The following is a 27,605-nucleotide window of genomic DNA, read 5'->3' on the forward strand; positions in this document are numbered from 1 at the left end:
TGGTGTGTTAGAATGGTGGTGGTGGGGTAGGGGATGGGGCTAGCCTGTTCCTGGCAGGGAGGGGAAGTCACTGAGAGGGCTACATCCTGGGGTCAACAGACAATAGGAGCCCTTTTCGAGGCCCCTTCCCAGCTTCCCTCCCACTGGCTGGTGGTGCCTGGACACATCGGTATTTTCGGGCAGCCTCTCCCTCATCCCAGGACCATCCCCAATCATAGCCACAGTCTGTGCAGCTTTTATTTCAATCAGAAGTAATCAAATCTATGTACAGTCTAAAAACAATAGAAAAGGTGAGTAAAAAGGCCCCATAGTCCATCAGAAATGGGGATGGAGGGTGGACCGGTGAGTATTATACCTGGCAGCAATGATGACAGAGCCAGGCAAAGGGAGGCTTGCCAGGTGCAGGATCGGGAGGGTACTGCCTGGCCAGGTGAGCCTGCCCACCTATCCCCAAATGGGAAGGCAGAGACCCTGAGACCACCCATGTGGCCAGCCTGGTCTGGACAGGCCTAGGGTGGGCCCAGAAGAAGCCAAGACCTGGCCTGGATTCTGTCAGCAAGTCCAAACCTGTAGAGGAAGGGCTCTTGTTTCAGGTGCCCCTTTGGCCATCCTGCCCCAACACCACCTGCTTTCATACCTGCCTTTCACTGTCACCTGCCCAGGGTTGCTGGCTCCTCACCCCCAACACCCTGCAGCCAGCCCCTTTGGATGGCCCCAGCCAAGGCACTAACCTTCACAGTGCTGTCCACAGCCCCTGAGAAGAGACGGCCTCGGGACACAGCCAGTGCAGTTACACTGCCCTGGTGACGCAGCAGGGTCTGTGTGCAAATCATGTTATCCATACTCCAGACCTGGGGGCACATGAGACATGAGGACCACCCAGGCATGGCCACCTGCCCTAAGCCTCCCACTGTTACCAGGCCAGCACAGACCCTGAGAGACCGATCATAGGACGCGCTGAAGACTTTGGTCTGGTCTGGCGTCGAGATGACCGCCAGGGCATACACGGTGCCCACGTGGCCTGTCAGTGTCCGCACCTGCTCCTTGGACTCGATGTCCCACACCTGAAGTGATGGCACAGGCAAGTCACAGACACAGACAGGAGAACAGGGGCCCAGAGTCAGGCCTTGCCCCTAGGTATCCACCCTTACGTGGATGAGGTTCTCATAGGTGCCACAGACAATGTGGTGATTCGTCACGGCGATAGAGTACACACTGCCACCAGATGTCTGCAGGACATGGATGCAGTCGAGGGTCCGGATGTCCCAGATCTATGGGCAAGTGCAGGCCACTTGGTCCCAGGCCAGGTGCCTCACCACCAGGGCCTCTGGGGCTTCAGGCACCGTGGGCAGCCCACCCACCACCCAGGATGTGTGAGGGTCTCCCTGCCCTGGTGGTGAGGGGGCAAGGCAGTATTGGTACAGGGAGGGGCCCTGCCACCAGGAGTACCTTGATTGTCTGGTAGGAGCCACTGTACAGGTAGCTCTGGGCAGCCACCAAGGCCCGTACCCAGTGGTTGAGGCCTGTTAGCTCCTTCTTCAACTTCAGCTCAGTGCCCACAATGTCCCAGACCTGTGGGAATGGCTGTAAGCATGGGCTGGGTGGTCAGGCATCTGGCACCCCGATGTCTGGCACATGCATGCATACTGCCTTGCCTGACCTTGATGGCCTTCAGGGAGCCACTGAAGAGCATGTTGTGCGAGGAGACCAGCGTGCACACCGGGTTGTCGTGGGCCCGGATTGTGTTCACCTTCTGCAGGTTCGGGATATCCCACACCTGGTGGGTGGGGGGACAGGAAGCCTCAGACACCAGCCCTGCTGCCCTGAGCCCAGCCCCAGTGGCATGGTGTGGCCTGGCCCCTCCCACAGGCCCCACTCACAATGATGGTGCAGTCTGCTGAGCCGCTGTAGAGCTTGCACCTGGGGAAGCAAAGCTAAGGTGTTAGAGCAGAAGGCACTGTCCTCACTGACATTGTCCTGCAGTCTGAGGTAGATTTGGCCACCAGGAATCAACAGCCTGGGGCAATGCCAAGGCCACTGCTGCTTCCTTGAGCCCAGTCTCAGTATGCCGGACTCAGTGAGGGGATGTTGGAAGTGGAGGCCCAAACCCTGGTGCCTGCCTGGCAAGTGTCTGACAGATGAGCTGAGAGGTAATTACCCAGTTATTGCTGCTGGCAGTCAAGCTGTTACTTCCTATGATCGAGAATCCCTCTCTCTCACTCACTCATGCCCACGATACACAACCTCCTGACACAAGATAGGGAGGAAGGTCTAGAAGGGGCCACCCTGGGGGCAAGGAGGTGGCTGAGCCAGCTGCTTATGGTCCTGTCCCTGAGCTGTGCCCAGACCAGAGATAGCCGAGCTTCTGCCTCCACTCTATGATGTCCCACCTCTGTCCTCTGGCTTCCTGAGGCACTCCAGGGCCAAGGCTATGCTTTGTGAATGTACAGTGTCAGAGGTGGAGGGTCCACATGCTACCACCTGAGACGGAGTCCTGCTCAAGGTCACGAGTGCCCACAGGAGGGGTAGACACAGTCACATGTGGACATGTGGCTATACAGGCTTGAGCTCACAATCCATGGGGCAGCAGCATGGGATCTCATGTCCCCAGATCCGTGTGGGACCCTGTGGTCAGTGGATACACACATGCTTGCACTCACCCCTGGATGCAGAGCGCCAGCACAATGCCATCATGGCCCTCCAACGTCTTCTGGCACTTGTAGGTAGTACATGTGTCCCACACCTGCAGAGACCAGGGTCAAGGTGGGTCCCAGCAAGATCAGTCAGATGCCAGGGGTGGCATGGTGGGAATGAGGAAGCCATCCTTAGGAAGAAAGCCCCGCCTATGAAAGGAAGACCCACCCATGGGCAGTACCCACTCTTCACCCTGCCAGGCTGCAGAGCCCACCTAGGCGGGATCCCACCCACCTTGATGGTCTTGTCAGAGGAGCCGCTAAAAAGCAGGTCCCCCATGGAGTAGACACAGAGACACCAGACAGGGCCCTGGTGGCCCACAAAGGTTCCTTTGCACTTGAAGATCTGCTGCGGGTCATAGGCTGCAAAGACAGGAGCAGTTGGTGAGGAACATGGGGAGGCCTTGGGGACAGTGGTGGGAGCAGCAGTGGGCCCATACTCACATCCTAGAATGCCCATGTTCAGCCGTGCATTGATGTGGGACAACTCATCCTGCAAGGCCAAGAGTAGAGAGCATGATGGCTGTGGCTCCACAGTGCCCCTGCCTGCCAGCCTGAGCTTGGCTGGGGCAGGGCTGGGGCAGCAGCAGTCTTCCACAGTACAAACACCTAATCCTGAGCAGGGCAAGCCTCCTGCTGGCTGGGGCCCAACCACAGGGACAGTCCTGTGTCCCCCACCCCACCCAACCTCCTTGTATCTGTCTCTCTCCCGCTCACGTTCAACATGGATGCATCCCTCCGGAACTCCATGAGGTCCTCGCTCAACTTGCTCTGATTTTCATCCAGGACATCTGAGTGGCAGGGCAGAGGGTGTCAGGAACCAGGAGGAGGAGCTCTGCCCCCCACCACTTCTGGGCCAGGCTCTCACCAAACTTGAGCTCCAGGCTCTTCTCCAGCTGGTCAATCTTCTCTGAGAGCTTGCCTAACATGGAGCGCAGGAAGGCGATCTCCTGGTCCTTCTGGGCCAGCGCCACGTGCATCTCATGGAAGCGGTCATCTGTCTGCTGCAGGAACTCCTTCAGGCCCTCAAAACGGCAGGTCTCCAGGTGCGTCTCATACGTGTCCTGGTTCCCGATGAACGTGCACCTGGAAGGACAGGATAGCTGCCTGCCCCCTTGCTCACCTGCCTACCCATTAGGACCCTTCCCTCTGCCTCCCCAACCCTAAAAATCTCTCAAATCCCACTTTTGTGCCCACTATACCCCATATTCTCCATACCTGCATGCCCACCCATCTCTCCTGCTCCCACCAGCACCCAGCAGGCCACTTTGCAAATGGTATCCAATCACTCTACTCCTGCTCAAAGTTCTTCAAGGGCTCTTTCTCACCCCTCATCAGCCTGCCTCTTTCCCCATCCCACCTCCCCTCTGCTCTCAACACTGGCCATTTGTTCAAGTCCACCCCTGCTGGTCCAGCTGTCGGAAGCCCTTGCCCTGGTCTTTGCCTGGCACGTGCCCACACATTCGTTAGCTCTCATCTCATGCCTTCCCTGACCACCCCCAACTCCCCAACCACTCTGACCCTTCTGTGTTCCCATAGGGCTCTGGTCTCTCCTTTGCAGCACCTGTACCTCAGTTTGTAATTACACAGTCGACGGTGTGGCTCCCGCTAAGGTCCATCTCCCCAGACACCCTGGCTGTCTCCCCAGTGCCCGGCACACAGGTGGATCTCAACAAAGATTTGCTGAAGGAGGGACTGTGAATTCCAGCCCAGTCCCACCCACCCTCCTGCCCAGCCACCCCTGCTCCAGGGTAGCCCCCTGGAGCCCACCCCCGCCCACTCACCCGTACTTGGAGTGGGGACACTTGATGTGCTCGCACTCCTTGAGGTGGGCCTCCAGGTTCATCTTGAGAAGGGGCGGGCAGCTGGGGTTGTTGGGGCACCTCACAGGCCTGTAATCACAGCTGCTCTCGTGGTCCCTGTGGGAAGCAAGACACAGAGCAGCTGAGTCCCCAGAGGCACCATTTTTAACAGCCCTCATCGTTGGGGAGCTGGGGGCCAATGGGGGCACTTACTTCCGGGCACTGAGCTTAATGGTGAAGGGGCACCCTTGGGGGTCCACTTCAAAGACGGTGGGCTTCCCGACCCCTACTGCCCGACAGCCATGCTTGCAGTGGATGGAGAGCTCCCCGATCTGCTCGGCCACCGCAATGTTGTTCACCACCACCGTCAGCTTGGCGTTGTCCACAGGACACTTCTCTGGAGGGGAGAGCATGCTGACCCCATGACCCACCCAGCCAGCCCCTTCCCTGGTAGCTCTGCCCCGAGCACAGTGGCCAGGCTATGCAGGGGCGAGACTGTTCTCTGCTGAGTGGTCTGGAACCTGCTCTTCTAGCTGGTGGGCTGAGCCTCTATCGGGGGCTTGATCTACCTGTCTACCTGCCCTTCTGAGGTGCCCAGAATAGGAAGGGGTATATGGCCGGGCCACCAAGAATATCCACTGGGTGAATGAAGGCCTCTCAGCTGACCCAAGAGTATGGGGCAGGGCCAAGAGGGCTGGAGACAGTGCAGGAGGGGACCCAGCCCTGGGCCCAGCACCGGTGCCTGGATGCTACTAAGGCTCGAGACTGCAAGGCAGTGAGGGCAGCCTCTACCCGGGAGAGCAGGTATGCAGCCTGGGAGGCCCGAGTTATGGGTCTTACTGCTCTGCTTGTCAACGTCTTGAGCCTGGCCCGAGTGTGCCAGGGGCTACTGCCATCGGCAGCAGAGACACTTTGTGCAGGACTAGGGGAGAAGCTGCCATGCAGCCAGGGGCACAATTAGTGCTAGGCCTGGACTGGGACCTCCCTGGAGGGGCCCTCCCCCAGCTGGAGAACAAGGTGGGCAGGCCTGGGTCTGAAAGGACCCTACCTGACTTCAAGGCGCATCTTCGACAGAATGTATGCTGTGGAGACAATGGGTAGAGTTGGGGCACAGTCATAGTCACCCCCACCCCATGCCCACTGCAGAGGGGACCTGCTGGGGACCCAGACCAGGCCTGTGACCAAGGCTCATGTTCCACACGGATGGGGCTGGCAGCCCACCCAACCCCGAGGTGGTGCATAGGTCAGGGAGGGGACAGGCAGCCTCACCCCACACGTGGTGATCACAGGGTCCTTGAACACACTGCAGCAGAGCTGGCAGCACAGCTTCACCGAGAGCTGCTCAGCAAATACCAGTGGCTCCTAGAACCAGGCAGGGCAGGTGAGGGCGGGCCCAGGGGAGCTGACATGGGGGGGGACCCAGCCCCTCCCCCTACAGGCCTGAGCTACTCTCTCAGGGTAGAGGCACCACAACTGGGGTGTATCTCAAGAGGATCCTGCTGAATCCAAGGGCTAGGCCTGAACCTGAGGGGGCCCAAGCAGGGAGGACTCCTCCAGCTGTGCCCTCAGCCTGCCAGCACCTACCCTCTACCTGGGATGGGAACAAGAAAGGGCCCCACACAGGTTCCTGATACTGGTCCCTGGGCAGCCCCTGGGGTGGGGAGTAGGAAGAATATGATTAGAGGACCAGGCCTGGGGTCCCTGATGTGGACCAGAGAAGACAGGGGCCCTAACCAGGCCCTATCACCCCCTCATTGTGCTCAAGGGGAAAGTGCCCCCCACCACTGCCACAGGACAGTAAGGGTCCTTTGGAGGCCTCTGCGCTGAGCCCACCCTGTGGCCACCACACCTACCGGCTCCTCCTCCTCCTCAGGCAGCGAGAACGTGGAGCGCAGGGACATGCTGGACTCGGAGTGCAGGGAGCGAACGGAGATGGCTGAATCAGAGCGGCGTGGGGTGCTGATGGGGGGCTGCAGCATGGAGACAGACACCCGTCAGCCAGGGGGAGGGCAGGGCCAAGCCCCTGTGCACACTGAGGGCAGTGGGCCCCCCAGGGCCACCCCATCCTAGTGGGTGCTCACTCAGGCTGCAGGGGCAGTGGTATAGGGGGAGCCGGTGCAATGCCCAGGCCCCCTCCTGCCCAGTGGTCCAGGCCCTGGTGGGCCGCCCGCTCACGTCTGCCAACTTTCTTTGTGTAAATGGAGAGACTTCCTGCTATTCAATTCTGCGAGGACACGCTAGGCCTGCTTCCTGCTTCCCGTGAGGGAATGTGGGCTGCAGAGGGGGCATCTTCAGCAGCCAATCCCAGGGCAGCTGCAGCCCCGACTGCTGGAGCGGAGGGAATGGACGGCTGGCCGGAAGGGGCTCCAGGTGCCCTCCAGGCTCAGCTCCTGCCTGGCCTCCTTGGCCAGGCACGCTGGGCAGGCAAGTGCGGCTCCCAGGGAAAGCAGGGACACCCCCACTGAACCCTGGCCAGGCTTCTGAGTGTAGGAGGGACAGTCACGGGTGCCTGCCTTGGCCAGGGCCACCGAAGATGAGGATTTGGGGGAATCCTGGGGTAGGAAACTGTCCTTTCCTTCCCTCCAGGCCTGGAACACTCCAGAAGAGATCGTTCAAGAGCCATTGCTCCCACACACTCCTCCCCTCATGTCAGAAGCCTCATTCATGAGCCACAAACCTCCTGACTTCAACAGGCCTCTCCTGGTCCCGGCTGCTCTGGGGCCCAGCTGCCTCTGAGCCTCTGTGGGTGTGGGAGCTGTTGGGACCATCCCCTCCCCACCAGCCTAGGGTGTTGGACCCACCAGGGGCAGAGGGAGGCTTGGCCAGGTAGTGCCGGCTCTGCAGAGGCCAGGCCAGTTCCAGGGGCTAGCTTTCCAAAGTGAAGGGAGCAGAGACCGCTGTGTCCCTAGTGTGCCCACAGACAGCATCTCCTTCACCAATACTGTGCCCACCTCCATTTACAGTGTCCCAAGTGGTGAGTTTGCATGGAAATGCCACGAGATGCAAGGGGAAAGTCAGAGGAAGTGAGTCAAACCATCCTCATGGGCAGCAGTGGAAACCAGAGGGCAAGAGCAGGTCCAGGCAGGAGCTGAGCCAAGCAAGCCAGGCCCGGCCTGGCTCTGCTCTCTACTGCCTGCCCACCCTCCTGACTGAGGGGGCTGACACTGTCAACCGCCCAGGGCAGGTGGAGGGACAGCCTGTGGGGGCCCAGCAGCCAACAGAGAAGGTGCCCAGGTGGCCATGGCCTTAAGGCCCTCACAGCACATTTCCACCTCCTTCAAGCCACCAAGTGCCAGGATCACAACCACACACACAGGAAATTCGCTTCCTTGGAGGCCTCAGGGAGAGGGTGGGCCTTCTGATCCCAGCCACACTCCTGTGGGCCAGTCAGGGCTTGTAGAGACTGAGGCAGGAAGAGCTGGAAGGAGTGGGGCACACTGTGTGACCTGTCCTTATGGAGGCCTACTGCAGTGCCTGGCACATGGGTATGTTTTTTCCAGTAATTAAGAAAACTGTTTTCTTCCTATTAAATGAGGAAGAAAGGCCTGGCAGCCCAGCATGAGGAGAAACCTTCGGGCCTTAGAGGCTGGGAGAGTAGGAGAACCAAGAGAGTGTTAGGGGCCACTGCCAAGGGAAAGCAGAAAGCAGGGTGCAAGGTCAGTGGCAGGAGGGCTCAAGCATGCTCATGTGCCCCCAACCCCTACCTGAACCAGTCCTTGCTTTCCTGAGCAGGCCCAGAGCCCAGCGACGAGTATCCGTGGACAGACGGGGAGGGCATGTCCACCATGACCCCAGCCATGTCCTGGGCACTGCCAGCCAGCCCCCACTCTGCCTTGAACCCTTTTCTCACTCCGCAGAGCCAGCAGCAGGGGACTCTCCAGCTTCCCCAGTCAGCATGGGCCCTGCAGGCCCTCCCTGCTGACCTGTCCTCTTTGCCCCACCTGCTGGGGTCCGTCTCCCGCATCAGGAGCCCCTTCTCAGAGCTCCTGCCTCTACCTGGCAACCCACCCCTCATCTTCCACTTGGGCAGCACAGGGACTTAAAAAATGGGAATTGGATTGATGTTTCTGTGGCTTCCACCCACTCAAGATGGAGCCAAACACACCAACTCTCTGGCCCAGCAGTCCCTGATGGTTCCCTCTCCCATGCAACCCAGCCTTGGTGCTCGGGCCTAGGGTGTCCACACGCACTAGCCCTCTGTCCTGCCAGCTCACTTCCCACTACAGGCTGAAGCTAAGGGCTCCTCGAGGCTGAGCACCCCATCTCCAGCTTCTCCTGGGACCTGGCCCCGGGCAGGAAGGCATGGCAGCAGGCTCCTGTGGGGCGGGGAGGGATGAGTGGGACCCAGACCTACCATACTGTCCTCCTCATCCCGAGGGGAGTAGGCAAGGGTGCTGGAGGAGGAGGGTGTCCTGCGGTGCTGTTTGTATGTGCTGGTCCCATCCGCTGCCAAGAAAAGAGGGCCAGGATGCCATGAGTGTGGGCCACAGAGGGAGGCCTGACTTACTGTGGCGGACACTGGGCTAGGCAGGGACAGAGACTGTGCTAGATAATTGGTTAGTCTTCTCTAGGAAGCTTTCTTGCCCATGCTGGCTCCCAATGCCTCCTTCTGGATTTGAGGGCAACTTGACTAGGGTTGGGCTGGGGGGCAACTGGGAAATATCCCATCCCTGAGCAGGGCACAACATAAACTGGCCCAGTGCCTCCAGCGAGAGCTCCAGCCTGCTCTGTGGACCATCCCTAGCCCCCAGCTCGCCCCAGCACCAAGGCAGGTGGGGAGGGTGCAGGCTCAGGCAGCCTCCCCAGGTCTAAACAGTGCCTAGAGCTCTGCCACAGGGCTTGGCTTGCCCTGGACAGTCCTAGCACTGAGCCCTACAGCTCCCAGGCAGGCTGGGAGTGATGGTGGAGGGGTTTTCTCTCAGCCTCTACAACTAGCTCTCAGAACCCAGCCCGACCCTGGGGCCACTTTGCCCAGCTGAGGCTCAAGGCCAACACCTGAGTGATTATACCTAAGGTCACCGGCAGGAGCTGGGACACCATCTTATGTGATCCTTGAAGTACAGGTGGGTTATCTGATAGCCTCAGTCCATAGAGGAAACTGAGGCATGGAGAGGTCTGATGCTCCTCAGGTGGCATGTGGAGAGGCTAAGACAGCAGCCCAGTGCTCTAGGACCACTTGTTTCCCACCTCCTCCCCTGGCTCCCCCGCAACCTAGAGCTGGCCACCAGCCTTCTTGCTTCCTACAGGGAGGGCTACTGAAGGCTCTTGCCCTTCTCCTACTGCCTGTCACCCTGGCTGCCCTAAGAAGGCACTGGTCAGGGGTCCATGTAGGAGCCTCCCTCAGAGCCCTGCAGGTGGCAGTCAGAGGCTAGGAATGGCTGCCACTGGCCTCAGGCCTCAGCCAGGCCCAGATGTCACAACAACCAGCTCCAAAGGCCTGGGTTTATGATATAGGCTTTGATAGGCTACCCTGTGACTGGGCCTCACCCATATGCAATGAGAGGGGCCAGACAAGGCAACTGTTCATGCCTGGCTCTGACCTATCCCTACCACCGAGTGGGTAGCTGGGTGGGACAAGGGCAAGATGGGCCTGTCATTCACTGCCTGGGAGCTTTCAACTGCTGTGACAAGGCTGTACCATCTCTACAGGTAGATGAGGAATTAAGAAAGTTACTTGGGTGATGAAATTAGAAGTGATGTTTATTTTTTCCCTCAGGAAAATATATCTAAGGAAAAAAGAGTGCCTTTTTAGAGCCCCTGAGGGTGTCACCCAGTGACAAAGAGGAGCTGATGTGAGCAGGCGTGTGCAGTGGCCCTGTGACCACACTGTCACATGCATCCAAAGGGCACCAGGGAAAAGCAATTAAAAAACTAGTTAGCAGCTGGTGTGCTCCTACGAGGGGCTGAGTGCCAAAAAGGCAAATGAACAAACTACCCCCAGACCTTGGCCCTGCCAGGAGGGCCTGCTGCCCTTATGACTTTGGGAAGGAAGCTGTACCCTAAAGTGCCAATTCCTCACGACCTCCTTGAACACACAGCGCTGGAGCCATAGCTGTGGGACCAGACCGGAAAAAGGATCCCCTGAGCACTTCTCCCTTACCTGTGCCCACTCATTCCCCAAGCCCAAACCTGGAGGCTGCTAGGAGCCTGGGGCAGGAATGAGGGGGGATCGCTGTGACAAGTGACAGGTGTGCATGGGGTGCAAGGGCAGTTTAAAGAGCCTTCCCTGGAAAGGTGATGAGCGAGGCACCAGGAAGGAGGAGCAGGGGGTGGGGGGGGGAGGACACAGTGGCAAGAGCAGAGCCATAGGGAGCAAAACGGCAGAATCCTGCCTAGCTGTGGGGGTGGGGGGGTGCTGAGCCGAGCTGCCCCTCTCCAGTGCCGGCTCCCACTCTCCACCCCACTAAGAAGGGCCCCACAGGCCCTGGTAGAGTTAGGGGTGCCCAGATTCTGCCTAGCTGGGCTGGCCTGGCCTCACAGGCTCACCTTTGGTGATAGTGGTGACAGCTGAGAAGGCGGGCCCGAAGGTCGTTTCCATTCTGGTCTGGAAAGAGAGCTGATGAGAATTGTTGACTCCAGAGAGGACGTGCACACACGTGGACATGCAATGACAGGCCTTCACACTAACACACCACGTGTGCGCATCATGGGCACACCACCCACACACACGTCACAGCCCACCCACAGGACCTCCAGGTAGGGAGTAGACTACTCTGGAAGCCCTGCTGGGGGAACCCTGGACTGTGGGTTTGCACAAAGGGCAGACCCCTACCCACAGGGTGCCCCTTACCCCGGTGGCGATGTCTGGGGTGGGAAGGTTGGTAGGTCCCCCAGAGAAGCGGTTGTACCAGGCGTTTTTGCCTGAGCTCATGCTCTAGAGAGGCATCTAGGGTCCTCTGGCAGCGTCCCCTGTGGATGGAGCACAAAGCGGGGGCTTTAGAGATGGTGGCCAGGTCACTGTCAGCTGGCCAGGGCTGCTCCACATGGCAGGCCTGCTCTGACCAGTCCACCACGGGGCATACCTCCACCTTTCTCCGTCACCACTACCAACAAGGGCAGATCCACTCAGACAGTCTCTTCCCCTCCCTCCCATTCCAGGTGTGACAGGTCTGAGGAAGGGGGGAGGCCCTGGGTGCAGGCAGGCAATTGGCACTCAGTTTTACTTTCCTTTAAGGTTTAACCCTTTGAAAATGCCCACCCAGCTCCTACCCAGAGGTGGGAGCTCCCCGTTCCCATGCTCTGTCAGCTCCTCTGGGTTCAAGGACCAAGGCTGGGCACACACAGAGTGACCAAGTTACATGCCTATTTCCTGCCATGATGGCAGAGATGGTAGAGACACTGGCCATGCCCTAGAGAACCTGTTGGATGATGTACCTGGAGCCCAACTCCTAACAAGCCTCATCACATAGAGAAAGCCCTTTCTAGGCAGGGGGAGGAGGGGCCAAGAGAGAGGAGCTGACTCTTCACCTTGAGTAGGTCACTCACCCTGGAAACAAAGGATGCCCCCTTTCCCCCCAATTGTGTGACTCTGATCTCAGGGGTTGGTGGCAGTGTGAATCATCCCAGGACTCCAACCACTCTACCCCCTAGAAGACAGGGATTAGGGTCACCCGGGAGCACTGACCAGGCCCAGGCATGCTGTAGAAGAGGGAACAGATTAGAGACACTGAGGATAGCAGGAAGCGCTGCTCTACTGCCAGACAGCGCCCAGCCTCCGGTGGCCCTATCAGGAGGCGCCCTTCCAGTGGTCTTCCTACTGCTAGGCCTCACACGCAGTCTGCAGCCAGGAGCCCCATCTGCCCCTACTGTAGTGGAGTCGGCTGTGCTGAGCCACAGGCCCAGGCTTGAACCTGGGCTCCCCATAGGGAGGGAGGCCAGGCTCATTTTGCTCCCAGTGGTGGTATGGGAGGTGGAGGGGACCCACCCTGTTGTTACAACCCTACCCTGTTGTCTGGAAGTCCCAAGGGACTGAGAAGGGCTCCAGGTGGAAGGCTGCTGAGCCCCCCACACTGTGGGAGGAGGAGGGAGACACTCTCTGCTCCCATCTCAGGTGAGTACAGCATGGAGGGTAACTGCACAGTCCAATTGTTTCTGGCACTTTCTCCATTAGCCTCTCCTGACCTGGCCCATCTGGCAATGTCTCCCTTCCTACACACCACAGCAATGCAGTAGGACCTGGGGTCTACCCAATGGTCCCCCAACCCAGCCTCCGGGTCTGCAGGGAGGGGCTGGTTCCTGAGCCCTGTGTCCCCACACTGTACTCATGAGCTACCTGCCATTCCTGCTGTCTCCTCATCCCTCTCTCCCCATCTGCCCCTTCAAATGCCACCTGCAATATCACCCTCCCAGCCTTCACGACTCAGTCCTTACTGGGACGGCTCTCAGGCCCTGCAGATGGCACTGACACCAGGTACCACTCCCATCCTGTGCTGACTGCCCTTTGGGTCCAGCTAGATAGGGAATCCTGAGAGCTTGGCCACAGCCTCCCCATCCTGTCCACTGCTACCCCTGTTGTAACTTGAGGGGTTTGGCTGTGTGCCCCAGACCAGGCTGTCTAGTGGCTTGTCCTCTGGGGGAGAGGTAGAGTCTCCTGGGAATGGATAGTGCCAGGCCCTCAGGCAGAGGTGTGAAGCCTCACCTCCAGCACTGCTGCTGGCCTCCACTCTAAGCAGGAAGTCTTGGAGGCCACCGTGCTTGGGGTAAGGACACCTGGCCAGGGTGAGGCGCAGAGAGCTCTAAGCAGGAGCTCTAGGACTCAACCAGTGAGTGGAAAGGCTCCGCCCTTTCAGGAACCCAAGGTTGGCTCCTGTCTCAGCACCCACAGGGCAGAGAGGAGGGTGGGGACTCACAGGGAGGTTACTGGCTGACATTGACTTGCATTTTACAATCCATTTGCTTCCTCCACTGCAAGCTCCCAGGGCCAAGAGGCCAGCTGATGGCTCCAATAAGCAGTGTCCGAGGTCCAGGGCCAGAACCCCAGCAGGCACTCCCCCGGGGACCACAGCCAGCCCACCAGCCCCTGTGGGTTCAGCATGCCCAAGCGCCTATCGCTGCAGTCTGGGAGAACAAGCATCTGGCTGTCCCTAGCTATAAAATGAAGTAAACAGAAAGGCATGCCGGGCTCACTGGAAAGTCCTGGGAGGCCAATAGTGGCCAGGCCCACAGCCCTGACACACAACCTGGTGAGAGACCTACAGGATTCACCCAAGAGTCAATCTGAGCCAGGGAAGGAGGGAGGGAAGCATTTCCGGGTTCACTCGGGTTCAGCATACAGCCCCAGCCAGGTGGGCGGACCGGGGCTGCAGTCCAGCACCCCCCATCTTTGTGCCCCGCCCAGCCCTGAACGCAGTGATTGCTTGCTAAGCATCTCAAAATTGAGCAAGATGCTCTCAGCCCAGTCCCCTAAGGGCTGCATTTTGCAATAACAGTCTTCCCCTTATAGTATCTTCCGGCCCTACAGGCCAAAACCCCAGATATAGGGATGCTGGGCCCAGCTGTCCTGGGGATGTGCCCTGGCCCCCCAGGGCAGTAGGCCTCTTCCCCCCATCAGTCAGCTTGAGGTTCTAAGGCAGTCAGAATGTTGTCAACTAGAGCAAGAATCCTCATCAGCCTGAGGGCCTGGCCTCTGCCAAACTGGAAAAAGCCTAGGGCTGGGCAGGTTAGGGAGACCTGGGTGGGGGTAGGGAGGGTGAGAAAAGGCTTTCCTCTCCTCAGCTCCCTCCAAGTCCCCACCCTGACTGTTTCCAGGGGCCTCAGGGGAGCCCAGGGGAGGGGTCCAGGGGGTCTTTGTCTACCCGTGTTCATATCCAAGTGGCTCCTGGGGCCCTTGGGTGCGCTCACTGTCCAATAAGGAACCAGAGAGCCACCTGCAGAGCTCTAATCCCTCTTTAGGAAAGCCTCCACCAGACCCCTTCTCTGAGCAGCCATCCTGGGAGGGCACGCCAGCTAGTTGGGGACCCCTCCCCAGCCCACCCCCTGGAGAGAGCCCAGGATCTGCTGCCCTCACTTTCCCTTGGGAATTAAGCACTCAGAGGGGTTGAGGATCAGGTAGCTGGAGTCCCACCCACTTGGGTCCTGTGGCTAGCACCCAGTGGAGTGGGTGGCCCAGGTTGGCCATGCTGAAGTCAGGGGCAGTAGGGTGGTCAGATGCAGGTCCCCACTAGGGGCCAAGCCCTGCCTGGGAGGCAGCTCCTCCAGCACCACCAGGCCTTTGCACATCTGGCTCCCTCTGCCTGGCATGCTCTTCCAGCAACTTCTAGGACAGCCTGCTTGCTGTAGGTCTCCCCACCCCACCCCAAGCTTTTCAGGAGCCTTCAGTACTCTCTTTCTCAGGGCCCTGTTTCTTTCATAGCACCTATCACATTCCTCATGATTTTGTCTGTATGTTATCAGCCCCTCCCCCCTCTCTAGATCACCGGTTCTCAAGGGGATAGGATTTTGTCCTCCAGAAGACGTTTGACAACGTCTGGAGACATTTTTGGTTGTCACAACGGGGGTGGGAAGGTTACTGGTATCTACTGGGTGGAGACCAGGGATGTAGCTCAACATCCTACAAGCCACAGCAGAGAGAATGATTGGCGCTGAGTGTCAACAGTGGCAAAGATGAGAAATCCTACACCAGAAGAGCCTATGAGAACTGGGATCACGCTCTCCGCGGTCTCCCGGCGCCTACAACAGTGCCGGGTACCCCGGAGACGCTCAATAAACACAGGAAGAAAGAATTAATAAAGAGGAAGAGAAAGAAAGAATGGAGCGAGCGATAGACCAGCTGACAGGCAAAGAGAGGGACAGGAGCGGAGACCCCGTTCCGTCTCAGCCCCGCCCCCCAAGGCTCAACCCCTCTCCGGACCCTGAAGAACCCCGTCCCTGCCCCGCCCCGCCGCGCGGCCCGGAGGCGCGGGCCCCGGGTCGGGCGCGCCGCGCGGACACTCACCCGCCCGCGGCCGCCGGGAGTGGCAGCGCCACCCTCCCTCTTCATCGTGCCCCCACAGCCGCTGGCTGGGAAAGGGACAAGACGCGCGAGCCGGAAGTGCTCAGGCGCTGAGCCCTCTGGGACTTGTAGTTCTCCCGCTGTCTCGTGGCCTCGGCAGCCGCCTCAAGCACAACTCTTCAGAAACTACGATTTCCGGCGGCTCGGATGTCGTGGGACGGGATTGGCAACTTCAGAATCATTCTATGTAGCAGATCAGAGTCTGATTGGCTCTGTATATCCGTCACTCACAGGTTTAATTGCCTCTGCAAAAGGGAAGGCCGCCCCCAGAAGAAACGCCTGGGCGCTTTTGGTGGAAACAAGGAGTAAAGAGCAGAGCGGCTCCGGAGCGGGGGTGGGGAGGCAGGTACTTCCGCCGCGATCGTCCAATCGCGGAGGCGGGGCAGTTTCTATAAAAGCTTGACTCTCGCTCGTTCTCGCTCTTTTGGGATCAAGTACAAGGTTGATGGAAGTCTGTCTTTTTTTTTTGTCTCTTATGCCACGCTTGGAGAGGAACTGGGCACCGAGTGAAGCCGAGGGGGTCGCCCAAACCCGTAGGCCGGCATGGCCCGGGGGTCCAGCCCCGGCCTGAGCTCCCCTGTGGTCCTCAGCGTGGCACGTGTTCCTTGCCTGCCCCGTTCCGCAATTCCGGCGGGGAAGTCCAAACCTCCAGACCTACAGCTCCCTACAGGTAAGATTGGGCCAGGCCTGGCTTTCCCGATGCTGCTCAGAGCCTATGATGAATTGCTTTAATTTCTGACACCTCGTATGAAAACTGCACATGCAGTCTGATTATTTTGCAAGACTGAGGCTTCAGGGTGCCCCCCCTCCCATTCGCGGGTGGGTCTGAGGGTGAAAACAGATGGGGAGAGGGGGCTTCTGTCTAAATTTCGGCACTATTTGCCTTTCAGTGCCATTGGTGACCTGGTTGGAGACCTTGAATGTAAATCAACGTCAGTCAGTTCCGGCAGCTGGCGGTAAGGCTGGAGGTAGTCCATGTCTGCCTGAAGTGCTCAGCAATAAAGCAAAGGTGGTATGAATTGATTGGGGGTGCAAGAGTCTTTATTTTAACACCAGAGGACTCAATGGGAGGACCGACTCATCCCTGGGCAACCTTGGGAAAGAGTAGAGGCATGAAAATGGAAGTTCATACTTCCCAGCTGCTGAGACAACCTCCATTTTTTACTCTAAGGCCAAAAAAAGATTTTTTGTGCCTTTGCTCTAGGGGGTGTCATGAAATCTTAATTCCTCACTAACAGGATTAATTGGCCACTGAGTGCTTTCTTGTTGTGTCTTATGGAGGGAAATTGAGTTGATCCCCCAGATTACCGCGTGCTCCTTGGACAGCATTGGGCTTCCAGGCAGCCCTTCTCTGCTTTCTTTGACAACCTGGTTATGAGGGAATGCCACCCTCTTAGTGTTGAAGTCAGGATCTGGGCTTTGCCAAGAGCTCTAAAAGGTGATTTCAACAGACAAGACAGGCAATCCAGAAAACACAACTTTATTCATTAGGACTGAAAACAAAGGCTTGAAGATTTTAGTATAAGGTGTACTACTAGCCCCCTCAGCTTGAATCTCGCCAAGTACAGGGCTCAGTGGTGCCAAGATGGTACCCTAGTCAGTACCGGCGATTGCTGGCAGTCCTAGTTTACCAGACATTTCTGTGATTTACCATATGGTATTCTTTGTATTAAAAAGCCACCATCTTGGCATCCTCCAAGGGAACATGAGAGAAAGACTGTAGATTGAACGAGGGCCTCCTATTGAGTGGGCTGGGAGCATGGGCCCCTAGTCCTTGGCACAAACATATGTGATTCTCAGTGAAGCCCTCTGCTTGGGGCAAGGACAGGAGTCCTGCGGTTCCCTTCCTGGGCAGCATGTGCGGCTGAAGACCTGGCTTTTTAAGGGGTTAGGCACTGCTGCCTAAACTAAAAGCTGAGTATGTCCCGGAGGGGGCAGCAGAGAGCACCAGGTTCCGTGCACAGTTGCTTTCTGGTGAAGGCCTTGGGGTAGGGCTCTCAGGCAGCAGCAGGTGAAAGAGGGCTGCAGACCCACTAGTTCCCAGGAGCCTGTTTATTAGGACTGAAGCTATATAGATTGCATCCCAGACAAGAGAAGGGCTAGGCTCAGCCTGAGAGTCCTGGAAACCCTGGGATTGAGAGCTGGGTGACAAGTCAGAGGGCCCTGTAGACCAGCTTTCCAGGAGCTGTACCCAGCCAGGTTCAGGGTCTGCAGCAGGAGGACCTGCGGCCCTCCCTCTTGACATAGTCGTGCAGCTGGAAGTGGAGCTCGCTGGGGCTCTTCATGGAGCGCTGCTTCAACTCCCTGTGGGGCAGGGGTGACCATGGGACAGGGTGGCCTAAACACCCAACAAGGGGATTCAGATCCTGGACCTGGATCTGGAGGTCTTCCTGGTGACCGACAAGACTTACTTTGCTATCGCTGTGAAGGCCAGATCCACATTGAGGCCCATCTTGGCACTGGTCTCCATGAAAGGCAGCCCATACTCCTGCAAACAGCTGCTGCCAGTCTGGTGGGGACAGCCCAGGCTGTACAGCCCGAGAGGGGGCACCCCCTAGCCACCCACCTTGCCCAGACTCACCTTGGCCAGCTTCTCACCGTCCTCCCTCTTCACCACACGCTCCTGGGCAGAGTCCACCTGACACAGGGGTCTTGGTGAGAGCTGGCCTGGGGCGCACCCACTGTAGAGCCAGAGGAAGAGGACAGGCAGGGGTGCCCACCTTGTTCCCGAGCAGCATGAGCACCACGTCGTGCTGGGCATACTCCTGGATCTCAGTCAGCCAGGCCTGTCATGGGGGAGCTGAGACCAGGCTGGAGGCTGGTGTTCCCCATACCCCTTGCCTCACTAAGCTACACCCCACACAGTGCCTCTAACAGGAAGGGCCCAGAAATTTAGCTGCGTGCCATACTGAGGTGCCCCTGACAAGTATCCAAGGTGGTTGGACTAATGGAGCTGGAAGGTCACCCAGGCCACCTTCAGCTCACACTCTCAATTTGGGCTACCAGGAGCCCAGAGGGGCCCTCTTTCCCCCCCCCCCCCTGCTGTCAGGATCCTCAGACCCTGATGCCATCTACCTGAAGGAGGTTGGAGGTGGGGTCAGGCCCCATCATGGCCTGTCACCACCCCTCCACATACACTCACCAACCCAAAAGGAATCCACTGACCTGGATGTTGTCAAAGGAAGCCTTGTTGGTGACATCATAGAGCAGTAGCAGTGCTGGGAGCAGAGGGCCAGTGAGGACACCTCCAGTCACCCACAACCCTCTGAGCAGAAGCCTAGGGAAAAGGGCACACACAGACACAGACCACAGCCCCAACTCCCTGCCCTGGGACACTGCCCATGAGCTCACCATGTGCATCACGATAATAGGCGTGGGTGACGCTGCGGAACCGCTCCTGGCCAGCAGTGTCCCAGATCTGCAGTGACAGGTACAGGCTAGTGGTCAGGGCTGCCCAGTCCCTCCCGAGTGCCCTCAACTCACCCTTTCCCAGTTGTCTCACCTGCAACTTCACCTTCGTGCCATCCACGTCCAGAACTTTGTTCTGAAACAACCAGCCAACACCAGCAATGGGCCCAGTGCCATGTTGTGGCAGGGGCCGGGGGGGGGGGGGAATGGGGCTCAGGACTGAGCTTGAAATTGATGAGCCCCTGAATTCATTCTTAACCTGTCTGCCCCTCACTTGGCCAGGCTTTGTCCCCAACACCCACTTCCTGGTTGACCTCACCTCCTTGGAGGTAACACTTTTCCCTTGAACCAAGTCCTGGAGTCAGACCAGCTCTCCATTGGGCCTTTGGTGAGCCCGTCTTGATAACTCATGCTCCGAGGACGCCCAGGCCTCTCTCCTGCTCAGATGGCCATACTGATGGACTTGCAGGTTGCCGCCCTCCATGGCCGGCAGTGTCTAATTCTGGGCCAGGTTGTTCTTTGCCCACCCAGCAAGCCTGGCACACAACCCCACCAGCACCACTGCCCCTTGCCACCACTCACCAGTCACTGACTGAATCCAGTTGCTCTGGCCCTCCCCCAGCAGCTCTCAAGCCCAACCCCTTCACCCAGCCTGACCTCTCCCTGGTGCCCACCAATTCAGCCTCATCCCACACACCTGTCTCCTGCACTCTCCCTAGAGTGTAGACCCCAGCCCCCTTACCAGCCACTGGCATCTCAGCTCTGCACGTTCTGCTCCTTTTGCTTAAAGGCATTTGAATGACATTGGAAGTCAACCACCATGTGCCTTTAGGTCCATTACTAATACTCTGTGCCTCAGTTTTCCCATCCACAAATGGGGATAATCAGGGTACCCATCACATGTCTGCTCCAATCACTTTTCAGCTACTATGGGGAAAGCACTGAGAACTGCCTGGCCCAGAGTGAAGGCTAAGAGCATTTGTGCTAATTTATTTTATTATTATTATTGATTTTAGAGAGGGAGGGAGAGAAACATCCATGTGAGAGACACATATTGATTGGTTGCCTCCTGTAAACTCCCCAACCGGGGACTGAACCCGCAACCTGGGTATGTGACCTGACCAGGAATTGAACCTGAACCTTCCCATCCACAGGACAACACTCCAACCAACTGAGCCAGGGCACATTTGTTCTCATTTAAAAACTGCTCTCCATATGAGAATGGCATTCCCTGAGGACAGGGCCCAGTGCAATAACCGGAGTGCAGAACTCTGCCACATATACAATGGGTGTTCACGGTGTGTTTGCTGCCTGGCCACGCTCACCAGTCAGCCCTGAAGGGTGTGGCCCAACTCCGTTTTCCATCTGCTGCGTGGGGATGGGGGGTGGCTGGAATGTCACTCTCCCTTTTTTCAAACTGCTGCTGTCAGAATGCTTCTGGGTCTCCAGGGAACCAAGCCCAGCCATCTGCCAGGCTGGGGAGGACACCCCACCTTCCCTGACGCCTGGAACAGAGGTATGAACCAACTGCCTCACCTCCCTCATCACCTGCCTCAGAGCCAAGAGGGAGGTGAGAAGGGGGGGAGCAGGGCCAGAACAGGCAAAGGACCACCTGCCCTGGGACCAGAGCCCCTTCTGGCACCTCAACATTTATACTTCCAGAGAACCTGAAGGGACCTTGTCCCCCAAACAGGGTAGAGAATGGCTCTCATACTGGAGGGCGCTCCCCTTTCCTGGCCCAGAATGGGCCTCCCAATCTCAAAACAACTGGGTCTAATTAAAAGGCGAGAAAAATGCAAATTCAGGATTTGCTGAGAACACACCAGCACCTAAACAGCACCTCAGCACTGGCACGTGGGCAGAAGTGGGAGCTCTGGTGCTGGAGCTCTGCAGGCCTCAGGCCATGGTCCCCATCAGCTGCTGGAAGGGCTTTGGCACCAGAAGAATCCCAGGACACAGCCCTCAGAGTGGGGGTGGTAAGGGGACTTTGGCAAGGGAGAACTGTGTAGGAGCATTTCCCATGAGCCTCCTCACCCAAGGACAAGGACTTTTCCCCCAAGCAAGCCCCCAGTCTCTAGGTAATACTCTTTCCCCAGCTGCTGGATAGGGTCTGTGCTCAAGAGCCACAGGTCCTGGATGGCCTGCCTGGCACCTCAGGGTCCCCTTTATACAGTGGGGCAGTGATTCTGGCCTTCAAGTGGACATGGACCTTGAGTTCCCTCTGATAACCCTGGGGGCACAGGATAGAGCCTCAGGGTTGTGCTGGCCCTGGGCACAAGGGTACCATCTCTGCTTTGGTCAGATGCAGCCACCATCTGTCTCCAGGACCCTTGGGGTGTCAGGAGGCAGGCAACTTGATAGTGAAGGCATCCCACCTCAACCACTCTGACCCTGGGATCCAGGGATCCATCCAGGAGCTCCACCTCATGAGCCTGTAAGTGCCATGGGATAATGGAGAACCAGCTGCTGGGGGTGTTGTGAGAACTCTGAGCTAGAGTTGGGAGCCCAGGGTATCAATTTCCACTCTCACCCGAAAGTCGATGCCCACGGTGGAGATGAAGGTCCCAGCCAGGAAAGCCCCATCTTTGAAGCGCACCAGCAGGCAGGTCTTCCCTACACCTGAGTCCCCCACCAGCATGACCTGGGGTGAGCAGGAGGGGCAGAGGTGTTAGGGGCAGAGAGGACCAGGGTGCTGGTCCACTCAGAGGGGTGTCTGGTATTCCCTGAGCTGGCCTGATAAGAGAGAGGCTGTTGGTGAGGGGCAGGAGTGGAGGGGGGCATCCCAGGCCCACAGGTGGACCCCAGGACTTGGGTTCAGGACTGGCAGGGACAGCCACTATGATCCCAGCCGACCTGCACCTCCAGCTTCTACCTCTACAAGGTTCTGTCTCCTCTATCCCAGAAAGAGTCTTATCTCAATCAGCGGGGAGTGGGTGCAGCTACCTCCATCCAAGGCCCTACCTAACCCCCACCTCCAGGCCCTAGACACCTGCTTGATCTAGAAGGAAAGCATCTGAGGCTTGGTGGAGAGCAGAGCCTGGGGGGAGGTGGCTAGGGACCTCCTGGAGGCCTGTGGGGGCCTCTATGCCAGAGGGTTTCCAATCTCGGCCAGACTAAGGAGGAATGTGCCACATGAGGGTCAGATCTGGGTAGGAGGAGGGGCCCAAACCGCTCTGTGGACAGGGAGGGGCAGTCAAGCCTAACCCCTCCTCCACCCCTCCCGCACCCCTCCCCAGCCTGCTGCCAAAGGCCCCCAAAACCCAAAGATGGTCCTGCCAACCCTCAACAATTTCACAAGCTTCCGCCTTGGCCTGGAGGAGGCTCCGGTGCTCTACACCCACTGGAAAACCTCTTCTTAGTCTCCCTGCCCTCTAGAAAAGAGGAGACCCACAGACCCTGGGGGTGAGGGAAAGCAGCATATGGTAAATGATGAGATTGGGGCCTCAGCGGGGGCGGAGGCATTGAAGATCGGCGAGAGAGCACCCGGCTCTGACTTCCGCGGGACCCCTAGTCCTGACCTGCTACCTGGGGGTGGGGTAGGGAGCAGGCCTGTTGGGTATCCCAAACCCAGGTCGGACAGCTGTGTGTGTGTGTGTGTGTGTGTGTGTGTGTGCGCGCGCGCGCGCTCGCGCGATGCGCTGTTAGCAGCTCCAGCCATCTCCGCGCCGAGGCTTCGCAGGGCCCTGCACCCCTGCCCCGGACCCCCGCCGGATCGGCTCCCGCCAGACACCACCTGCTGCGCTCCCATGGGGGTGGGGAGTGCCCGGCTCACCTTGAAGGCAACATCGTAGAAATCGCCATAACCGCCAAGCGAGGGCAGGCCGGGCTGCGGGGGCCCGTTGGGCGGCGCCTGGGGGCTGGAGCGCGCAGTCCCGGGGCGCGCCGCCCGGGGCCCCTTGGCGGCGAGCAGCACTGAGGCAGCGGGCGCGCTGGCCCCCTTGCTCTTGGGAGCCTTCTTCCTGGACATGGCTGGTGGGTGGGCACTCAATGCGCCCCCACTGCAGCCGCCGCACACTCGGCCGCCCTGCTCCCTGCTTCCACGGGGCTCGACCCGGACCCGGACCCGAACCCGTCCCGCAGCGGTGGCGGCGGCCGCGGCATCCTGGGCTCTGGGTTCTCCACAGCCCCACCCCGCCTCCCCACAGCCGGGCGGCCACTCAGCCCCGGCCTCCCACCGCTGCGACCAATGGGTGCGCTGAGGCGGGGCCATGCAAATGAGCCGGCCGCCCCGGAGGCGGAGTCAGGAGGACCAGGCTGGTGCGCCTCTGCCCCGTGGGCGCAGCTGTAGCTGTGCCCACCTGCGGGAACCCTGTCGCTCCCCTTAGCACTGTGCGCCACTACTCCCCGCGCTGCCTCTTGCGCAGTGACCCCCACCGGACCATCTCCACCTGGGACAAGGGGAGTGCTCTGAGGTAGGGGCGCTGAGGCAGTGGGCCTGAATGGAGGGTGGGCACCCTTGGAATTCTGTCTCTTCTCAGCCAGAGATGCCACCTGGTCTGTTGCAGAGCCTCCCTCTACTCCAGGGCAGGCGAGTCCAGGAAGCCTCGACACTCGGTCTTGGCAAACAAACGTGGGTGCACCAAGGGCTGGGGCTCAGCAGACAGCTGGTTATCAGAAGCAGGACTTAGCAGGCACCGCTGAGTGTCAGGGCTGAGCTGGCAGGGGCCCTTCTGCCCGCTGGGCTGATGTCATAGGATCCTTGGGAAAAGGGGAGTCAGTGTCACAGCCAGCAGCAGGCCCTCTGCTCTCAAGAATCTGGTTGATGAAGGGGGTGGGAGGCTCCTCCCCTAGGCAGTGGCTGGCCCTTTGACTTTCATCACCAGGTTCTGGCCCCAAGCAGCCAAGTGCTGATTATCAAAACCCCACATTGGTCCCTGGCAGACCCTTCTCCAGGACCTGACACCTCCTCCCCACCTGGGCTGCCTAGAGCTCTGTCCTAGGACCCCTACCTAAGATACTCTGGGTTTTGAGAATGAGGCTGAGATGGAATCCTGGGAGTAGTAAACCAAGATGCCCCTTGCCCAGGGTTTAGGAGTAGTAGGTGCAGACAGAGGGCAGCACCCCTGGGTTCAGTTTCTGTTCCATACTCTTCTGGAGGCTGAAGGGATGACCTTGCTCCCCTACCCTCTACCCCATGTGACAACTATCACTGGAACCCTGGGCCCTTCAGAGGCCTGAGCCTTGTCAGCAGGCAGTGCCCAGAGTGCAAATAATTATATTGGGCTGACACTGCTCACAGACTAAGAGGTCTAGGAAAACAGATGGAGGGATTCTGTCCAGCAGAGCAATTCCTCCAGAGGACCTGGCAGGGACTTGCACAGGAAAAACTGTGGAAAACTGCCCTTCACTGAACATCATCATGTGCCAGGCACACGTCGTTTTCAAAATTGCCCCGTGAGGTGGGCACTGCTATGATCCTGAGTGTTCAAATTGGAAAACAGGGCCAGAGAAGGGAAGGGAGCCAGGCTAGGAAGTAACAGAGACAGGATTTGCACCTGGGAACTCTGGCTACAGAGAGCATAAATTATTTCATGGCAGGGTGGACCCAGGGGTCCCCTGGAGACCATCCCTTAGGACCCTGTCATAGCTAGGCTACAAACCTGAGGAAATCCCTGGCCTTCTTTCCTGTCTTGTTCCTCTGGCCTTCCACTTTTTCCAGGCCAATGAATGACCAGATGTGAGGGTAGAGGGGCCTGGGGTGGGGTCATTAGACTCCCACTGCTGTGGCCCTGGGGACTCCAGACGTCCCACCCCTAGGAGCCCACATTCAGGGTAGCTGGCTCAGGGTCTCATCTAGCCAAATGCCCACTGACCCCAGGGTCCTAGGCAGTGAGCTCCCTACTTTCTTCTGTCAGCCACTGCCCAGAGCACCCCCAGGGCATGGAGCCATGTGGAGTTTGGGTGCCCTAGGGGTGGAGGCTGCAGGTAGGGCAGGCTGAGTGGGGGAAAAGGGAAGCTAGTGCTGATGGGGTGACCAGGAAGAGAGGAGGTAGGCATGCTAGAGAGGGTGGGAAGGCAGGAGGGGAGGGAAGCTGAGAGCAGCAGAGCAACCTTTAAAATTAGGAGAATATATGTAAAACTCCAGGTCTCTGGTTTCTCTTGAAAAGGGAGTTCTGGGCCCCTGCATCACAGCACCTCCTTGCCTCTCTCTCTCTCTCTCTCTTTTTTTTTCATTCTCACTTCAGCACATTCTTAGAGGAAGGAGGAGAAAGAGAGAGAGAGAGAGAGAGAGAGAGAGAGAGAGAGAGAGAGAGAGAGAGAGAAACATCAATTGTTTATCGGTTGCCTCCCATATGCACCTGTACGCTCCTGTATGTTCCCCAACTGGGAATTGAACCCACAACCCAGGTATGTGCCCTGGCTGGGAATCAAACAGCAACCTTTCTGTTCACTAGACGACACTCAACCAACGGAGCCACTCCAGCCAGCCCCCCTTGCCTCCCGTGCCTTCCAGCAGTTCTCTTAATCTTTGGTTTGTGTCTCTTTGTTCCTCTGTTTGCCATCTGTATTACCATCTGGATGTAAGCTGTCTGGGCACAGGAAGTCTCTTGTCTTGGTCACTGCCGTATCCCTGGCAGCTGGCTCTGGGCCTCAATAAACAGTTATTAAATTGGTGAAAGAAATGTGAGTTAGAAACATGGTTAGCACTTCAAGAGGACACGTCATTGTTAACAAGGATTTAAGGCAGAATGTGCTTCAATGTACAATGATAAGACGAGTGTAATCAAGTAGTAAGAGCAGGCTTTGTGGAAGAGGGGCATTTTCACTGGGCTTTGAAGTTTGAGCAGGAGTCCAACAGAACCGGAGACAGAGAAACTTGCCAGGTGGAGGGAGTGAATGTATGCAGGCTCAGAGTGCCAATAGGTGGTCACTTTGAGTAGAAGAGGCCAAACTGTGGTCCAGTTGCTTGGAGGAAATGGCAGGTAATCCCATTGGTAACATGGGGCGGGGGAGCAAATGTAAATGTTTTACCTAGGAGCTTGGAAATTTTTCAGTGAGAAGTAGGGAGCCATGCATGGTTTCTGAGCAGAGCAAGAGAGAGAACACTGCTATAGGAATACTGGAGAGTAGCAGAAAGGGAATGGATGATGCAGCCTGTAGACAGGGAGATAAGTTTGAGAGGGATTGCAGTAACCTAAGGGGAGGTAATAGGAACAAGAGAGAATCTGCAGGCCTGGAGGTGAGGCAAAGAAGAGCCAGAGTCGAGGACCCAGGGACTATGGCATCTGTGGTTGCTGTCGCAATGGTCTGGGGAGGAAAAAGTTCACGCACTTCTTTATGGCTGCCCTCAGCCTCCCAAACCCAGCAACTCGAGTGGTGCTGTGGAGAAGTTCACAAACAGGTAACCAGCAATGAGGATCTGCCTGTTCCAATGGAAAATCCTTATAAGGAGCCTCTTGAAAAGTTTATCTTGTGTGGAAAAAGTGTAGATTATAAGAATGTACAGTGTTTGTCCCAGTTTATTTCTCCACTTCCTGGATGCACTCATGGAAGGCACATGACAGGTCTTTGTGGGAAGAAACAAAAAGAAATCACAAAAGTGATTAAGAGAGCTCAGATGATGGGGCTTACACCAGTTACGAACAAGAATCCTGCATATCTCAGACCCTAAAGTTTGTAACATCAAACATCAGGAGTAAAATATATAAAGTTTTCATCAATAAACTTATTTTAAAATAAAATAAGTTAAAAAAAAGAAGAGCCAGAGCCCATAGGACAGAGACAGTGGAGGGCTGAAATGGATTAGAGACGGCAAGTTCCTTGCCACTCCCAATCAGAAGGGAGGGTCTATGTTCCCTGCCCTTGGGTCTAGGCAGGAGTTGTGATTACTTTGCTGGCAGAAGTGACCCTGTGTCCATTTGTGGACTCAGAACTTACATATTGGCAGTTCCTCCTTCCTGTTTCCTGGAACACTTGTTCTAGGAACCCAGCTGCCATACTGTGAGAAAACCCAAGTAGCCTCTTGGAGAAGCCCATGTGGAAAGGAGCCTGCTTGCCAGCCATGTGAATAAAGTAGGCATGCTGGCAGGGATACTCTAGTCCTGGCAGATTCCATGCAGAGCAGAGTTATGCCATCCCACTGAGCCCTGTCCAAAATGCAGATTCGTGAGCATTTGGGGATGTTTGTTATACAGCTATAGATAACTAGGACAGGCTGCCAGCCAGGGGAAGGAAAAGGGCCCTTTTGGTGGAAAAGGTTAAGAGAGCAGCCTTGGCTGGATCTGGGGATGCCCAGAATCTCGGGATCTTCAGACCTAGAGAAGAGAAGACCCCCTGTAGTCCACGTCAGGTTCCTGTGGCAGGGTATGGAGTTGTGAGCGATGGGGCCGAGCAGTGGGGGGGTGAGGACCATGTGCCACTGGGGAGAGGTGCCTACAGCCCTCAACCCTGCTGACATAGGGCTGGCTCTGTTGTGTCCATGACCCAGCAAAGGGATGGAGCAACCCTAGCATCCTTGAGGCCTTACCCCTGGACCCCCACCCCCAGTACCCTCTGGCCCTGATTTCTGCTCCCCTTATGCCTGGGGCCTCTAGCTCCTGCACTCTGTCTTTTGGCTTACCCTTCTGTGTGTCTGACCCCCTTGTCCTGGAGTGATATGTGCCGTGAGTCTCAGATACAACAACCCTCTAGGACCTAGGGTCTGGGGCAGTCTCTCTCTGGACTCCTATTTGCCAACCCCTCTAGCTTCACCCCCACATTTCACTCACCCAG

The 27,605-nt window shown here is 57.6% G+C and overlaps 3 protein-coding genes, 1 long non-coding RNA gene and 1 other non-coding gene across 5 annotated transcripts; 3 read left to right on the forward strand and 2 right to left on the reverse strand.

The window, feature by feature from the left end:
• Positions 1-219: 219 nt before the first annotated feature.
• Positions 220-11,432, reverse strand: TRAF7 (TNF receptor associated factor 7). The gene is made up of 20 exons (XM_016208041.2): positions 11,286-11,432; positions 10,982-11,039; positions 8,850-8,941; positions 6,349-6,465; positions 5,765-5,857; positions 5,544-5,577; positions 4,709-4,892; positions 4,478-4,612; positions 3,562-3,779; positions 3,411-3,484; positions 3,138-3,186; positions 2,929-3,056; positions 2,661-2,743; positions 1,881-1,920; positions 1,661-1,777; positions 1,450-1,572; positions 1,152-1,271; positions 933-1,064; positions 732-851; positions 220-567 (listed from the first exon to the last, which is right to left on the reverse strand). The coding sequence occupies exons 1-20, from the start codon at positions 11,364-11,366 to the stop codon at positions 553-555; spliced, it is 2,013 nt and encodes a 670-aa protein (XP_016063527.1). The 5' UTR covers positions 11,367-11,432; the 3' UTR covers positions 220-552.
• Positions 11,433-15,913: 4,481 nt separating this feature from the next.
• On the forward strand, positions 15,914-16,508 carry LOC107533353 (uncharacterized). The gene is made up of 2 exons (XR_001602850.2): positions 15,914-16,155; positions 16,376-16,508. It is a non-coding gene; the product is annotated as an uncharacterized LOC107533353 (long non-coding RNA).
• On the forward strand, positions 16,196-16,278 carry LOC148093565 (small nucleolar RNA SNORD60). Its single transcript, XR_015714300.1, has one exon. It is a non-coding gene; the product is annotated as a small nucleolar RNA SNORD60 (small nucleolar RNA).
• Positions 16,509-16,955: 447 nt separating the features above from the next.
• RAB26 (RAB26, member RAS oncogene family) lies at positions 16,956-22,860 on the reverse strand. Its single transcript, XM_016208006.2, has 9 exons — positions 22,666-22,860; positions 21,424-21,534; positions 18,988-19,029; positions 18,837-18,903; positions 18,651-18,703; positions 18,206-18,271; positions 18,067-18,123; positions 17,897-17,973; positions 16,956-17,789 (listed from the first exon to the last, which is right to left on the reverse strand). The coding sequence occupies exons 1-9, from the start codon at positions 22,858-22,860 to the stop codon at positions 17,687-17,689; spliced, it is 771 nt and encodes a 256-aa protein (XP_016063492.2). The 3' UTR covers positions 16,956-17,686.
• Positions 22,861-26,112: 3,252 nt separating this feature from the next.
• On the forward strand, positions 26,113-26,533 carry MRPS18C (mitochondrial ribosomal protein S18C). The gene is given in 4 exon segments (XM_087815135.1): positions 26,113-26,131; positions 26,134-26,227; positions 26,229-26,495; positions 26,497-26,533. Coding segments are annotated over 4 exon segments (417 nt in total).
• The last annotated feature ends 1,072 nt before the right edge of the window (positions 26,534-27,605 follow it).

Source organism: Miniopterus natalensis, chromosome 3 (genome assembly GCF_054644295.1).
Source record: "Miniopterus natalensis isolate mMinNat1 chromosome 3, mMinNat1.hap1, whole genome shotgun sequence".
NCBI lineage: Eukaryota > Metazoa > Chordata > Mammalia > Chiroptera > Miniopteridae > Miniopterus > Miniopterus natalensis.